The sequence below is a fragment of the Carettochelys insculpta genome, chromosome 5 (assembly GCF_033958435.1).
Source record: "Carettochelys insculpta isolate YL-2023 chromosome 5, ASM3395843v1, whole genome shotgun sequence".
NCBI classification, from domain to species: domain Eukaryota; kingdom Metazoa; phylum Chordata; order Testudines; family Carettochelyidae; genus Carettochelys; species Carettochelys insculpta.
Genome location: NC_134141.1, coordinates 89421991 through 89439261, shown reverse-complemented (window position 1 = coordinate 89439261; position 17271 = coordinate 89421991). Strand labels below are relative to the sequence as shown.

The 17271-nt window shown below is 45.8% G+C and overlaps 1 protein-coding gene across 1 annotated transcript; it reads right to left on the bottom strand.

Moving 5' to 3' along the window:
• Window positions 1–4898: 4898 nt before the first annotated feature.
• Window positions 4899–16762, bottom strand: CD180 (CD180 molecule). Its single transcript, XM_074994264.1, has 3 exons — window positions 16655–16762; window positions 8371–8537; window positions 4899–7095 (listed from the first exon to the last, which is right to left on the bottom strand). The coding sequence occupies exons 1-3, from the start codon at window positions 16742–16744 to the stop codon at window positions 5364–5366; spliced, it is 1989 nt and encodes a 662-aa protein (XP_074850365.1). The 5' UTR covers window positions 16745–16762; the 3' UTR covers window positions 4899–5363.
• Between the last annotated feature and the right edge of the window lie 509 nt (window positions 16763–17271).

Sequence of the window (17271 nt, the reverse complement as noted above, 5' to 3'; positions counted from 1 at the left end):
GTAGCCCCTGATTAACGTGGGGGTTGCGTTCTCACACAACCCCACACAAGACAAGATTCACACTTGTCTCAGGGGCCACAGCTGCTCTTGTCAGTGGCGGCAGCCAAGAGTCAGGCTCTCAGCTGCTGCCAGTGTCAGGAGTGAGGAAACTGACCAGTGCAGGAGCCCTGGTCAGTTTCCTGGCTCCAACCAGTGGTAGGGAGCCAGGAACCAGGCTGCAGCCTGGCTGCCCACTCCTCTCCACTTGCAGAGGAAGGAAACTGACCAGGTACGGTTTCCCTTCACAAAAGGAGTGTTGACTCCTTTCCAACAAATCACGTTCATCTCTGTGTCCAATAATTCTGTTCTTTACTGTAGTTTACGTCAATTTCCCTGGTACTGAAGTTAGAATTACTGGCCTGTAATTGCTGGGATCACTTCAGGAACCCTTTTAAAAATAACTGTCACATTACCTATCCTCCAGTCATCTGGTACAGAAGATGATTTAAATGGTAGTTTACATACCCCAGTTTGTGTCCTTGCATGTCCCTCTCCAATTGCTAAACAATCCTTTTACTTATCAACCCAGCATACATCTTTTTGCAATGTAGAAAGCTCATTTTAGAGTTAGGTAGCCTATAGAATTTGCACAAACATGGCAAATTTACCAATACATCCGAAAAATAAGTACCATGCCTGCAATATCTGGAGTGTCTTTTAATGTATCAAGCTGGAAACACACACCAATGATCCTGGACTGTATATCCTAGCATACTCCCTAAGATCCTCCTTCTTGTGTGCTGCTTTCTCAGTCTTTCTTTAGCTATGTCTGTATTTGAGCTGGAGATAAGTGTCAGCTTCAAAGATGATGTGCATTCTCTTTGGTCAAGCTGACACACTAAAAATAACAGTGTGGCCACAATGATGCAGGAAGCAGGACCCCTGCAGGAGGCGGGACCTCCTGCCTGGACCCCTACAATTCTGAGTACAACCCTGTTCTGGACCCCGAGTACTTGAGCAACCCAACAACCCCACTTCCCATGCCACAACAACAAAGTGGTGCAGCTGCAGATCGTGGAAATCAAAACTGAGAGTAATGGTGTCTCGGTGCTTTCCCTACCTCTGCCACTGACGTGTGTGTGTGTGAGGCCAGTAACTTAACTTCTTTGTGGCTGTTCATGCATCTGTCAATGGGGAGGTAATCAGTGGTCCCTCTAACATTTTTCATGCATGTGTGGGAATAAATGTCATGTGTACTGAGGCATGTGCAATACGCGCCATGAGTAGAAACAAGGAACCTCGCTATGGGGCACTCTGCTAATCGGCTGGGCAGCATTTGAATGTTTTCTGGGGTCACACAAGCGGCACAGCTTACAGGGTATGCTGCAGATGATATTGCCTGACTTCAGCAAAGTGTACTCCGAGTGCCTCTGAAGAAAGGTGCTGTGTAGGTGTGACATATAACTGGTATCTGTGACCATTCAGCTGAGAAGCCGTCCTGGGGAGCAGGGAGACCTTCTGGCTGCTTGAATGGCCAAGGTGTATGGTTTGAGTAGAGACGGTCAGCACACAGGAATCTTCTCCCTCTGCATTTGTCCTGACCTGACACAGCCCATCCCTTTGATGCATGTTTCTGACCCTTCCCTCGGTCCGTGAACCAGGAGGCAGCTTGATGTGGGGGAACCTGCAACATGGCAGCAGGAGGGTTAAGAGCCGTAGGCTGCCCTGTCCCTCTTAAAGGGGAAGGTGCTTTGCTCTCCCTAGTCTCCTGTAAAGGGGGTGAAGGTTGATGCTTGCCTGGGGAGTGGAAGCAAGAGCCAGCGGATGGGATGAGCTTCTGCTGGGCTAGTAATTAACCTGTGAGGGACCAAGTTCACTCTAGCCCATCAGTAAAGGGCATTACAGACCGGATCCACAGGACGTCTCTGCTCTGAGGAGAGCAACTCATTTGAACAGTGAAGGCTTCCAGCGTTGGGCACTTGGAGGAATTGAAAACAGCTGGGCCATCAACTGTCAGCAAACGCCTGACTCAGGCTGTCATCATTACTGCATTTCACAAATCACAGCTGCATTGTTTGCTCAGTTATTTCTCCCCCCGCTCCAAACCCAGCCATGATGGGAGCTGTTACTGTCACAACCAGTGTTACAAAGACACCACAACTGCTATAGGGAGAAAATAAACGATAGTTACTCATTAAATCACCACAGCTTATTCAACGCTATGAGATGCTTAAGGCTGTCATCCCCTCTCACGTGTTCCTGCAGCCTCTCTCCCTTTTCCAGGCTCAGCAGAGAAGAAAGGAGTTGGCTGGAGCAGAGTCAGTGCCCCGGCATGGGCCATAAGGTCCTGGTGGGATGCTGGGAGTTAGTGGGGGAAATGGTAGGGTGAAGAGTAGGAAAGGGTGGCAAGAGCTGTTGAGGAAGTGGTGAGGAGTTATTTGTGGGAAAGGAAGTGGGCAGTAGCTCAAGGAGGAAAAGTGGTTGATGTGGAAGAGATGAGGGTGAAATGCTAGTAGAGAAGACATGAGCTGCTTGGTCTTCTAGATATTCCCTGGTAAGAGTTTCTCTCCTGGCTAATGACTGAAAAGTTCCTCAGATTGCCCTGATTCCATTAATTCCCAGGTGTTCCTGGTTGCGCAAAATTCTTGTGCCCACACTCTTCAGGAAAAAAAGAAGACCCTGCATCTCAAGGCCTATGCCCTAGTTTTCTTTTGGAGCAACCATGTATGAGGAACATGAGGCTACTGCCTCAGCTATTCAGATAGCACCATTTCCTAAGTTCTGATCTCAGAACACCCCATTCATTCCAGGCAGCCAGTATTCCCATTTCATTTCTCATCCCTTTCCTCCTGAGTGACATTCCCTGGTCCACTCCACTGCCCAAGGCCCTAATGCTAGCTTGCAGTTGAGAATGACTGGCAAACTTCAATGGGACTTATCATTTGTATTACCATATTGCCTGGGAGTCCGTGTCACAGATCAGGAACTCCACTTTGTTACTTGTGTGGCTAACTAGTAAATGTGATGCTACGCTCCATATTGTTCATGGAAATATTATGATATGAATATGGCATAATGAAGATATTTTATGCAAGATGGGTGTTGTGAACCATCATGTCAGAACCATTGGACCCTGAATATGATTTTCCTGTTTAGGTACATTATTGTTGCTGTGTGTGAAGATGGAAATATTGACTATGTAACAATCACAGCTGTAGTTTACACTTGGGGAACATAGGCACTCAGCATCCCTGGGACATTAGGAAAGTGTGACACGTGGCCAGAAAGGATTAAGCATCTTGCAGAAATAAATTTCCTGAATTGAACGCTTAGAGACGTACTGGTAGGTGATGTTTGTGGTTTTGTGTATTTGTCAACCTCTAACAGTAGTGATGCAATGTAATCAAATGGTTTCTGTCTTTAATGTATTCAGCTCTCCTGGAAGGACATTGCAAATCACCTGTGAAGAGTAGAAAACAGTTGTTTCTTGTTACTCCATATAACTAATTACCGGAGAGGCTTGGGAAATAGGTCATTTTGGAAGGCTTCATGATTGCCTGTTGTCCACCTTAAGAGAATGAGCTGTGAAGCGAAGACTAGGAAACTGTAACAGACATCTCAGACCTGATCATTTTTATCTCAGATCATCTTAAGCTTCACGAAGGGTAGTGTGATTTGCAAAATTTGAGATTCCAAACCTGCTTGGATTTGCCCTGAAAATGGATATCGTGGATTAGTTCTGTAAGACCTCTTTGCAACTACAAAGCTCAAAATGTCTACTATGAATCTGATTTCATAAGTGTATTTATGTCTATGTGTGCGTTCAGAGGGGTAGCTGTGTTAGTTTGTAGCTTCACAAAAAAGAAAAAAAAAACCCAGCAGTCCTATAGCACCTTAAAGACTAGCAGTTTTATATATTAGGTAACATGCTTTCATGGGTTAAACCCACTTCATCAGATTCTGGAGCTGATTGCGTTTAACCAATGCGCACTCTTTTCTTTTTAAATAATTTTTAGTTTAGTTAATAAAAATTGGCTATAAACTTGCATTTGGTGTAAGAGCTGGAATATTCATTAATTTGGGAGGTAATGTGCCCGGTCCTTAGGGACTGGTAGAATGTTCTTATGATGTATATGCTCTTGAATGGTTCTCATCATATTTGAGTTGGATGTTTCGGTGGATGTCTGAGAGTGGGTTGCTTTAAGGGAACTGAGTTGTTGGCTTCTGGGTAACCAGTCAGATATTATAGAAACTGTGTTGTGCTGGCTTGGTAAAGCTAATTATTAGAATAGCTCCTAGCTCTGTGGAGTGGTTTCCCCATTCTTTGCATTTCACCTTGAGTGACCTCAGTTGGCTTCCCTGAGACTCTGATCACAAAAGGACTTTAGGATTTCAAAGATGTTAAGCTCTCATCTTCCTGTGAAGCTTTCTGGACTGCTGCTTTGATGCTGCAAGGTCAGGTGACTGTCACCTGGTACAGAAAACCATCCTGATCTGCTGATATTTTTCTACTTGAAGAAGTTGAGGCCAGACTAGGAGAAAAAGGATTCCCACCATTTGGAAATCCTATTTAAGGCTGTGGGGTGAGTTATTCTTAGCTCTTCTCCACTGCCTCTCTGTCCATGAAGAAACACTGCTGAAAATACTTGAAGCAACAAAGGAACTAAGCTAAAGTGGAGAGGGATCAGCCCAGTGCGGAAAGGTCAGCCTGTGAAGGGTATACCTGGAGATTCAGCTGTATGCTTTGCAGTTTACCTTCAAGAAACTCTGCAACCTGCATGAAGCACGAGTTAGGATGCATTAAGCCTAGTTGGCATGTTTTATTGTATATGCTCAGCGAGCTGCTTTGAGCTGTTGGCTGTCATTTGTAATTCCTAAAAAATTAACCTTTTGTAGTTAGCAAAAATACTTTTTCTTCTACATCCAGTTGGTGCAATTCCTAACTGGGCTGGAGAGAATGCTGTGTATATCTTCCTCCACACAGGAACCAGGACGAATTTCAAGAGCCCTAGATAACGTGAGACAATTTAGGGTTTACACTTCAAAAGGTTTGTGCACCAGACTGCTGGGCAATCCTCCAAGTTGAATCTTCCCCCACAGAGCCAATTAAAAACTGTGTGATGCTACAGCTGGGTACATCCCTCTTCTGTGTGTGTACAACAGGACCTGGTGAGAGAGCCTCGGTGGGTGGAACGGAGATGTTCAGATGAACCCCAGAGCATCAGGCGGCACCCTGGAAGAGGGGTTCCAACCCATGATGGTAATGTTCAAAGAAATCTTGCCTAGGCACAAAACCACAAGTGGGAGTATTTGCCTTCAGCATCTGTCTAGTAACTGTGCTTTCCTCCTTTATTTAAAATTACTCTTGTGGAGATCTCATTCACTTAGATTGCTTGGTAATTTCTCTTCAAAAAGCGTGTAATCCAAAGCAAGATAACAACAACAAGCAATGTCAAAACCAGCACGATGCACACAATTCCGGCAACACTGATCCCACAGGACAGTGTTACAGTGGACAGCTTAGCACCTGCTAGAGGTTTGGGCTCATAACACACTGTCCCTTCAGGATCTTCAATTTTATCCATATTCTGCTTGTACCAGGTTAATAAACCAATATTAGAACAGGTGCATTCCAGCGGATTGTAACTTAAATTGATTATGCTCTGGCCAGATAAGTTAGTTAACATGTTACGTGGTATGATATGAATCTTATTATTGGCAAAATTGAGATAGATGCTTTTGAGATTGGAAAATGCATCTGTGCTGAATGCAATCAGCTTGTTGTGGCTCAGATCAACCCACTTTAGCTTCTGGAGGGTGTGAAAGGCTTGGTTTTGTATAGCGGTCAGATCACAGAATGATAAAATTAACTCCTCTAAACTGGGCACCTGGTGAAAGAGGTTGTCATTTAGCATGATTCCTCCCTGAAATTTATTCCCCCTAAGGTTCAGCAGGAAAAGGTTGTGTAGTCCCTCTAAGAGGTGCTGGATGCTGGTATCAATAGAGGAGTAAGAAAGGTTCAGGACGTGCAAAAGACGCAGATTGCGGAAAGGGCCCTGGGAAGCATTGAGGTAAAGATGCGTAAAAGCCAAATCAAGGAGCTCCAGGTCAGGACATTCCTGAAAGGCCAAATCCTGGAGCTGAAGCTTCCTGTTGTAGCTCACATTCAGGTGCTGTAATCCACTCAAGCCTTTCAGCTGCTTGTTGCAGCAGTCTATGTTTTCTATCTGGCTGTGGCTTACATCCAGGTGTTGAAGCTTTGACAGTGTTTCTAAACAGCCAGAGCCTAAGTCCAGACGCTGGGCATTTTCTCTGATATGGAGATGGGTGAGGGAGGGGAAAGCAGTAGCGCTAATGTTGCAAATATGCTGAAAGGCGTTCCTATTGAGAACTAATTCTTCCAGGGTGTTCATGTTGCTGATGTTAGAAGGTAACATGCTGATGTAGGTGTGAGTCAGATCCAGCCTTTGGAGTTTGCTCAAACACTGAAAGATGGCAGGGGTTGGGTCATCTAAATGCCTCTTTTGGAAACTGATATCCACCACAGAGATGTTGCACAGGTCCTGTAGCATAGGAGGGTTTATAGGAAGTCCATCTGGTCCGTCCTCAAATGTCCCCAGCCAAAGAGAGTGGGTTTGGGTATCCTTCAGCCCTGCTAAAACCACAGAAATATCAAAGCAACCTCCGAAGTCCAAACTGTAGAAGGAGTTGGAATGGAACGCCCCAGCTTCGATGTGTGTAATATCATTGCCCTTCAAGATCAGAGTTAAATTCTTTGTGTCCTGCAGAATTTCTAAGTCTTTTGTTGCTATTCTTTGTATGTTATTCATTTGCAAATCCAGGTATTTGAGGTTTCTGTTTGGGAAGTTTGGAGGGAGATGCAATGAGGAGATGTGATTGCTGCCCAAGTCAAAAGTCTCTAAATTATCCAGGTTCTGCATTGGAATAAATGTCAAGCTGGTTAGACCTGTCTCAGTTAAGACAAGATGCTTCAGAGACTGAGGGCCAAGAAATGCCGTGTCAGCCAAAAACAAGAGGAGATTTCCTGTCAAGATGATCGTGTTCAGATGAGCATTGCTTTGAAAGGCACCTTCATAGATCCAATTAATCTGACACCTTGAAAAGAACAGAATAACCTGACATTAGTAATAAATCAATGGGATAAAATTTTCCCAGGATTACATGCTCATTTTAAAATGACATTCCAAATGTAATCTCAAAGAAAAGCCTGGTGAACTATGGTCATTCTTGAGTTAAAAGCTATTATTTTCTTTGCTGGAAGCACATAGCCGATAGTCAGAAGCCCCTGTTTTTAAACTCAGACGAGGAGGACGTGATGAGAAGTGAAAAAAATGTCTAGGGCTGATTGGATGTGGAGCTCCCCACTGTGAGGTCATTCATGAAAGTCGCACGGAGACATGGGAGTAAGGGGGTTTTCCCTGCCGCTTTCCCTAATGAAGGCAAACAAAATTATATCCTTATAATAAGGGCTCTTCTTAGAAAGCTGAACTTGCCTTCTTCATGCATTTCATGAATGATATTTTCATGGAAAGCAGGTGAAACGTTTTCCACAGCAAATGTATTGGTGCTAGTGTAAATAATAGGACAAGAGGGTTTCAATGACTCCAGGCCTCCAAGGGAGAGTGCCCAGAAATAAGCTCCTTCCAAATAGCTTGGCCTTTTTGATTGGCAAGACAATACAACAGTTGTCTGGAAGGGTCTCTGAAAACTCAGCTGTGAAGATAGTTGCCATGTTCTGCTATGGAAGCCTTCAGTTCTTTATTAGAATTGCAAAAGGGTAAATAAGGGCAGCTAAACAGTGACAGATTTAAAATAAGAAGAGCCTTCCAGTCCATAGGGCAAGGTGGTGTGGCTGCCCAGGGCTCTGTGACAGCTGCCCCAGCCATTCTACAGACAGGGTGGAGGAGAGGATTGGCTGGGGCTGGGGATGGGGATGGAGCTGAGGGATTATGCACAGCAGCAATAGCAGCAGCAGGGGTTCTCCTTCCCCGCTCCTTGCACTCAGCACATGGGTGGCAGCAGTGGCTTCTCTGCTATTCTCCTGGCCAGCTGAGCTGTGCTTCCCCACAGCGGGCTAGGAGGGTGGTGGAGCAGATCAGGTTGATGCTCCTGCTGCCCACATGTTGAGTGGGGTGGGGCAGTCGACCTGCTGCTGCTACTGTCACTGCTGTGTGCAACCCCCTAGCCCCAGGTAATCCCCTGGCCCCATTGCTGGTGGATGTGTAAAGGGGGTGGGGTCAGAGTTTGAGCAGGGGAGGGGCCTCAGGCACTGGAGGGGGAGGGTGACCCAGGCCCCGCCCCACCTCAGGACAGCCCTGAAAATAGGTCATGACTTTTGTGATCAGTGGAAGTGACAAAGATTTCCAGTACCTTGTTAAGTCTAAATAGACCAGATTCTTCAGCTTGCTGAAGGTTGAATTGTGAAGGGAAGAGAGCGAGTTAAAGCTGAAGTCAAGGATTTCTGTTGTGGCTGGAAGTCTCTCGGGAATTTCTCTCAGGCCTAAATCTTCACACCTGTAGCTTTTGTTGGCTGTAACCTGTGGAATTGTACGTATGATTGAATACACTGTTATAGGCATACTGTGTTTGTAAACATGGAGATCTGAGGTGCACGTTCTAGGAAGCAAGGGCTTTAAAATCATGTAAGCTGTCAAAACGTACCATATGCCACTTACGGTCGGTGTTTCCTGTAGGCTGAACACTTGGGTGGCCAGCCAGGAAAATGTCAAATGCCACCAGCAAATTAGCACAGCACCCACAGCCCCGCCACAGCCGTCAGCATGTGTTTCTATTGGTGGTACACAGCTACACATGCCTTGGTGCATATAACAAAGTTTATTCCACACATGGATGGAAAACAACATTGTTTATGATACCTGCTCACATTTCCCTGTGCTCCAAAACCTTGAACTGACCAATGTGGAAACCTAAGGGAGCACTGTGTTTAAAAACAATCTGCCCACCCAAAGATTGCAAGGCAGTGAGTGGAGAAGAGCCTTTCGTTCACAGCAATGCATGTGCCTAATGGTGAGGAAACAGTTCCATTTTAAAAAAAAACCATCCTGAACCATTGGACTGTACAAGGATGGAGGTGGGAGTGGGGCAGGTCATCTGCAGGAAAGCAGAATAGGAGACTATTGGCAGCAGCGGGGAGTATATTTTGAAATACAGTAAATTCTTTCATATCCGGCAGCCCCATTGCCAGATATTCAAATATTCCAGGTAATAGAGAGCTAGCGCCAATGAGGTAAGCAGCTCCCCTGACCCAAGCGTGGAGCCTTCCCCCTTGCCCCCTTGAGAACCTATATGCCTTGGAGGGGGCAGCTGGGTGAGGGGGGGCATCTCCCAGACAGTAGTGCATAATATTAAAGAAAAAAAAGATTAGATATTAAGAAACAAACAAAAAGGTATGCAGAGTACTTCATTTACCAGCCACCTTAGTATTGTACACTGTAAACTCGCACTGTATTTGCTGTATTTACTTGCTGTATTCACTACGCTGTACTTACAGAAAAAGTAACTAAAATTTACTTGTGGTTAAAGTGCTGGTTATTTTGTGAGTTCCGGATGATAGAATGCCAGATGTGAAAGAGTTTACTGTATACAGATATAGCTATAGATAGCTATATAGATAATTAGACTGTTGCTGCTACATTTGTTCAAGAACTCGTCTTAAACCGTAAGCACGACAGCCACATCGTTTGGTAGGCAGCTTCCTCTTACGCTAACTTAAACCAAGGTCAGGGCTTGGTTGTGCCTGGAAAGTGGGAAATGCCTGAAGTCCCAGGATTTCCCAGAACATGGAAAGGGAGAGGCAGAAGGAAGAGAGTGGCACAAATGGCGGGACATGATATTCAGAGTGGCCACTGGGGGCAGCTGCAGCACCAAGACAGAGGCCAGCAGGGCTGGGGCTCTGCCATCTTGCCTGCCACAAAGACCAGGTAAGTAGCTCCCCTGCCCCAAACATAGAGTCTGCCCTCTGCACCGCGGAGAACCTACAGGCCTTAGTGAGGGTAGCTGGAGGTTGGGGGGTGGCCCCTAGACAGCCTACAGGCCATGGGAGGGGATGCTGGAGGCTGGGGCAGAAAACCAGCACTGGGTACTTCCGCTAGTCTTGCTATAAACCTGAAATATGCAATCCTGGGATTTCACGGAATTCAGTTTTTAAACCACAGGCTCAAACCTTTCGTGCTCAGGTTAAGTGCTCCTCATTCTGCATTTCTTCACTCAGTTCAAATATGTAGGGCAGTAAGAATTATTAATCCCCAGTAAGCAACTGGTGGGCTTATGACAAGGATCACCTGGAATAAATCCCAGGGAGTTCAGAACATCTTACGAAGAGAGCTTGTCCCAGAGTGCTAATATGCAGTTTTATAACAGAAAATACAAAGGAGAAGAGTTGTGCTTATGTGAGTCATGGCAAGGGGCTGCTGAACACAATTTGCTGAAAGTGGTCAAAAAATAATATCTGCGACTTTGGAATTCCTTTAAAGCCTCCCTAGTTTAAGTGGAAAGTGAATCTGTCTCTTATGCAAATAAAATCACCTCTCCACAGCTAAAATGGATTTATTAACATATTCAATCTGCTTTTGACTCCATAGAAAACTATGTTGTCAGTCAAAACACAAGAGAGTTATGAACTCTCCAGCACAGCCCTCAGTAGACTGATCTGCATGACTGTTTCAAAGAGATGCATGAAGAGTCCAACTTTATTTCAGGCTTCAAACCCAAGATTGCTGCCAAAGCAAACAGGCAGACATTCAGAAGTGCGGCGCACTCCATGCCCGAGGAATGACTGCCAATCAAAAACAACGGCATGAGAGGACAGGGAAGAGGCAGCCAGGCCTTGTTTCTTAAAGAATCCTTCAAAAACCGACTACATTGTCCTTTCAAAGACTCTTAATTATTGCTAAAATTAGCTCCAAGGGGAGGAAAAAATCCTTTGAAGATTTTGCAGCCTACTTTACAGCTTCTCAAATGGTGAGGTTAAGTAAAACTGGTATAGTCTAAAGATTTCAATAACTTAACTCTCAACTTTCCATAGAAAACACTGCCAAGCTTTGAAGGAAGTTGCTGGACCAAAACAGGAAAACAAAGCTCTGAACATCTTAATTCTATTTTACAGTTTTTGTTGAAAATTTGGATATAAAAATATTCGGACCAACCCTATACTCTTCTTAATAGATCAAGTAACATTTTGGTGGTTGGACTTCAATAAATTCATTTGGAGCTATTGTTCACCAGACTTAAGCTGGCTAAGTTTAAGAGCAGGTATCAGTCTACTACAGGCTCCATCTCCCGAAACCGGCATTCAGTGGTTGAGGAACATCCCTGGTGATGCAGGACCAGGCCCGCTCCTGGCCCAGAAAGCCTGGGCAGAATGACAAGCTGGATTCAGCATCCCCACTGAAGGGCAGCTGTGTGGGGCCAGAGCCAGAGTGGACAGTGAGGCTGGAGCTCCTTGTGGCAGCACAGTCTGGGGCCAGTGTCTCTGCAGGGAACCTCCCCATGTCCAGCAAATTCTCTTCTGCTGGCCAGGTCAGGTCCCAGCCATGCTGGACCAGGGAGGTACAGCCAGTAGTAACTGATAACGTACATGATTCCCCTTACAACCCATTACAGTTTTTCAATCACACTATAGATGGGTGATGCTAGCAGTGTGTGGGCTGTACCTCACATTAGCTGTCAGGGTGTGAACAATCACGGTACCCTCTAATAAACCATGAACTATTGTATTGCTAGGCCGTGTTGCTGAGAATTTCACAACTTTGCCAAATGGAGAGCTAAACTAACCCTTTTTCCCCATAACATTTGATTACGACACTGGGAGCAGCTGGGTGATCAGGGCAGCCACTCAAGGCACTAACATTCAGTGTGCCCAATTCCTGTTTCCTGGTAGGTGGCAATTTTTTGGGAGAGGAGTACGTGCATGTTGCTTGTGCCTCTTATGTGGCTGCAGGGAGAGTGCCAAAAACTTTTTCTGCCATGAGTGACAAAACATCCAGGGGCAGCCCAGATGGACAGGTCTGTAAGATGTGAACCACAACTGAGGCAAAACTAAAGCGGTTTCCTGATTGTGGCCTGTTCGGGGACCTCTGGCCGAACATAGACAGTCCTGTAGGACTGTCTAAGTCTGGGTGTGCAACCTGTAGCTCTTTAAGGACTTCGCTGTGGCCCCCAACACTATAACTGCAAAGTTTAAAAACAAAAACAAAAAACCACAAACCCTCCTGATTATTTTCGATAAACTGTGAATGTCTAAAAGCCCAGCAATAAACAACTCATCTAAATAGGAAATGATACGTGATCTCAAAATGTTGGCTAAACTCCTCCGTTAATATGTGCAGTGCATTGTGGGATATGATAGTCTGTGTTTTGATTGTGTTGAAAATAAAGTCTTGATTTTGAAAAGGAAAAGGAAGCTTGCAGCATTCCTGTTGTGAAGGGCAGCTCGTTTTATGAAAGAAAACTGAAATTAAATGTGAAGTATAATTGGAATAATTAAATGAGGTTGGAATGGCTTCAACAAGAGGAAAATCGAAGACGGAAACTGAATGGACCCAAGCCTTCACATTTATATGGAGTTTCTCTGGGTGCCCTTTATGTCTCATTTGCAGTGAGAATTTCACCACCAACAAACAATGCAAGCTCAAGAGGCATTTTCTGGGGGAAAAAAACCAAAACAAAACCCAAACCACTACTTTTGTCAAACCGTATCTAGCTGGAGATGCCGGGTTGGGGGGGGGGAGACATGCCACGGAGGAACCGCTACGCAAAGCAGAGCAAAGTAAGAGCACATTCGCTAAATAGGTGAAATCACCAGGTAGCATGAATGTGGCTAGTTTTGTGGCAGCTCAAGAGATTGTGAAACAAAGAAAGCCATTCATGCATGGGGAATATATAAACAAGTGTGTTATGAATGTATCAGAGCAGCTATACAGTGATTTTAAAAACCAAAACAAAATTGTTCAGAAGCTAGTGTCCTCCAGAGAGAAAAGGTTCGGGAGCAAAAGTCAGGAAGGCAATGGTGCAAACACGCATACGTAAGGTGTGAGGAAATAGCATACGCAAAAAATTTGCGAACGTCCTCCAGTGAACCTGTATCACATTTTCAATCACTGTGGGTGTGCTGTTCTTCAAATAGGGGTTACAAAGAGTATAGTTTGATGTCATTTATTAAGGACCAGCTCATAGTCACGTGCCTTGAGGCGCTTGAAATACTGAGGAGTTGTTTTTTTTTAACTGAATTAAAAAAAGGCTCCTTTTACTATTTTGTTTGATGACCCTGGTGTAAGTGAAATAGTGTCCCCTCCCTTCATTGTATTATGGGATGCAGCATTGCTGGCTGAAGCCCTTCCACACCCCTCTTGCCCCCAGCCATGCTCTCGCCTGCCTGCAAACGCAGAGTTGGCGAAGGCTTCTCTGTCACAGTTGCTGCAATGGGAAAATCCTGTTCCAGCCAGATCATGGCATTTGAGATCCCCTTTAACTGCCACTGCGCCTCTTTGTAAAGGAGACAGAGCAGGGGTGAAGCATTTGCTTTATGTTGGGCTCGCTTGTTTTGACTGGCTAGCAGCCACTGTGAGGTCCTGGCACGAGGCTCTGAAATGGAACTACTGTTGTTTACTTAACCGACTAGTAGTGGTTCCAAACTGTGCCCATCAGACCACACATTTTCCTGCTGTTACTGGCTTACTAACTAGGAGCAGCATTATTTATATCATTTGTGTTGAAAAGAGCAGAGCTTCAATGTACAGCCAAAATGATTATTGGATTATCTGGGGGTGCATCTACATTTAAAAGGCTACTGTGACAGAGCATTTCAGTGTAGATACTCCCAACACTGGTCGCAGAGGTTCTCCCAGGGGTGGGGCCCTGCTGAATTCTCAGCCCATTTTGGTCAATTTCATGGTTGTGTAATTTTTAAACCCATAAAGCTCATGTATCAGAGAGGTAGCCATGTTAGGCTGTAGCTTTGAGAACAACAAGAAGTCTTGTGGCACTTTGTAGACTAGTTTTATTAGTCTATAAGGTGCCATAAAGTTCATGATTTCACCTCTTTGGAGCTGAAATGGGAGTGTTGCAACAGTAAGGGTCCTGATCCAAATGGGAGTGGATGGCAGCAAAGTCACAATACTGCTACCCTTACTTCTGTGCTGCCAGCACTACCTTTTGAGAAGCAGCTGCTGGGAGCCCAACTCTGGGGACAGAGCCACCACTATTAGCAGTGCAGAAGCAAGGCTGGCATACACATCTCCTAGAGCTGGAAGGGACCTTGGGAGGTCATCTAGTCCAGTCTCCTGCCCTCTTGGAAGGGCCAAGCACCATCCTTGGCATTTATTTACCCTCCTCAAGGATTGAACTCACAACCTGGGGTTTAGGAGGCCAATGCTCAAATCACTGAGCTGTCCCTTCCCCCCCCCGCCCCCAAAGAGGGGCTTGTGTGGGACTTGAACCCAAGACTCCTCACACCCAAAGTGAGACTCATACCCCTAGACCAACAAGCCACTGTTGGTATGGTAGGGTATGGTATTGCTGCCTTCCTTTCTCTGTTGCTGTCTAACAGCTGGTCCTCAATCACCAGCTGCCATTGTCCAGCCACCCAGGTCTGCCGGCAGCAGAAGTAAGGGTGACTGCTGGGAGTGATGGAGGTTTTGCCTTGAGAGCTGGGCTCCTCATCTGCAGCAGCCACTCTCCAGATGCCTGGCTCCAAAGTCAGCATGGCCCCCTTGCAAATCCTTTTTTGGGTCAGCCCCGCCCCCAACCCCAAGTTTGAGAAATACTGATCTCCCCCGTGAAATCTGTAGAATTAAAGCACACAAAAGATCAGATTTAACTGTAAGTGATGCAGTTTTTGGAAGGGCCCTAGCAAGAAAAAGAAGGTAGGATGACAGAAAAATTCTTCTGTTGACCTAGTGCTGTCTATATCTGGGGTAAGGGTGGTCCAGGCACCAAATTGAGCTGGGTCCAAGGGGGTGTTCAACCCCCATCTGACTCCTTCTCCCAAGTCTCCCCCTTCATTGCCCTACCTCTTCATGCACCCTGCCCCATCTCCTCCCTTCCCTCTTCCTGCCCTCTCCCCTAAGCATGCCCCATCCCTGCTTCTCCCTCTCCCTCCCAGAGCTGCCTGCATGTGGCGAAATGGTTGGATGTGATAGCCGGGAGGCACTGGGAGGGAGGGAGGGGGAGGAGTTTGTCAGCAGGGCCACCAGCAGATGGGAGGTGCTTGGGCAGAGGTGGGAGCTGGCTGGAAGTGGGTGCTAAGCACCTGCTCATTTTTTATTGTGTGAGCTCCAGCCTCAGAACGCCCATCCCATAAAACTGGTGCCTCTGGCTACATCTCTGAGCTGTGGATTTTTCAGGCTCCCCAATGTAAATTCCTAGTGCAGACCAGTTCTTTTCACAAATCGAGGCCTACCCGGGGGGGTGTGGGGGAGGGGGCACGGCAGTCTGAGTGGCGCTGAGGGCTGACTGTCCTAGACCTCGCTCCTTTTACCCTTGGCTCCACCCCTCCAGGGCTGTCGAGTCAGGCCACCCCTCCCACCTTGCCCCAGGGCCCACAGTGGCTGTTGGTCCTGCTGACTCGATCCCCAAATTAAATAACAAAGGACGGTTCTAATTTAGACTTTCCGGGACACTACAGTGGGGATTGCTTAAGGGAAATATTAGCTACAGACTTAAGAAAAAACAATGCATTCCAGACCCATGAGAGAAAAAACACTGCTTTTTGTACAATTTATAATGAACAAGTAGACCTTGCTGCCATAGCTTGTTACTGAGGGCAATGGCTGAGTGAGCTTAAGAAAACAAAGATTTAGCCACTAAGGTAAAAGGAGCAAAGTGCTTGTGTTCTGTCACCTCAATTAACGTTGCAAGAGGGATCAGCCCTCAGGCTGCAGGGCAGAAAGTCGTCTCCAGCTGGCACAGCAGAAGAAATGCCCCTTATGTTACAGTTTTGCACAATCAGGAGGATTATGGGAATTGTACCACTTCAATAAAGCAAAGGATCTATTATAGGCCTCCATGGTACATGAAATATGAGGGTAATTCCTTTGAGTCTCTTCTCTACTCCTCCCACCCAAAACCGCCCCTCTGGCTCTCTAACAATGAACCTGACCAGACAAAAAAAGAACTGAGGAGTACCTGGTATTGCCTTTTATTATTGCTCTAGTGGGGAAATGTATATCTGCTGAGCTACAGATGCCCATTACCTGATGGAGACTCATCATCCTGCTCATGTGTACTGATGCATACAAAGTCTTGGACCCAGATGCTAGGAAATGAATCCCATATAACCCCTTTTCTTTTCAGATCTGATATCTGACTGAAGACAGGCATGTGAGATTTGAGAGTCACCAAAGCCGTATGGCAGGTATAAAGCACTGTCAGCTTCTGGCAGATATGGAAGACTCCCAAATGAAAAGGCCACATTTGTGTCTGTGTGGTAGCTCAGAGTGTGTCTCAAAAGCCCTGCCTTGTTTTCTCAGTCAGAGGCTACAGACACGTCCCCCAGCCAAAAAGGAAAAAAAAAAAAATCTCCCTTCACTTCAAAGTGATCAGATGTTAGCATTCAAGTAATCACCAAAGATTCATTATTGATTCTCTACATATACCACCCCCCTAGTCTCAAGAGAAAGCAATAACTATTACTCACCTCAATGCACATTGCAGCTACAGGCTCAGATGCTTCACAGCTAGCACAGAAAAGCCCCAGCAAAATCAACCCGTACCTATGGCAAGCCATTAAGGCATTAGATGGCTCCTAACTCAGATGAGCTTGTGGTACCTTCTCTTAATGAAAGCAAAACGAAACAGCAAGACCAAGATAAATGGAAATTGTCTTCTAGAAATGAATTAAACGGTGATGGCAGAAAAAGAAAAAAAAATATGCCAGAGGTCTCCAGCTTAGCACAGTGAAATCATAGTCACAGTTCAAAAGGGGAAGTTCCCTGATTTAAATATAGTTTTTCAAATGGCTGGAACAGAAGTGATGGCTAGTGGCCCCAGAGCTGATCTAGAAAATGAAATATGAGGACTCCAGTCAGGAGAAACCGATACTACTCTTGTTTACGTTGGTGTAAATACTAATCTGGTGTTATAGAGTGCTTTGCATTGGCAAAGCATGGAACACTTTAGTGGAAGGGCAGTATCTTTATTCCAGTTTTACAGCAGGCGGGGGGGTGGGGTGGGAGTGAGGAACAAAGACTTCCCTGGAGCCCACACCAGGCCGGCAGCAGGGTTAGGGTTAGAACCTAGATGCCCCAGTCTAGG

Coding starts and splice junctions, on each gene's coding strand:
- CD180 (XM_074994264.1), bottom strand. CDS start 16,744: ATGGCTTGCCATAGGTACGGGTTGATTTTGCTGGGGCTTTTCTGTGCT. Junction 8,538..16,654: donor TAGCTGCAATGTGCATTGAG/GTGAGTAATAGT, acceptor ACAATTCCACAG/GTTACAGCCAACAAAAGCTA. Junction 7,096..8,370: donor GTCTATTTAGACTTAACAAG/GTACTGGAAATC, acceptor GTTCTTTTCAAG/GTGTCAGATTAATTGGATCT.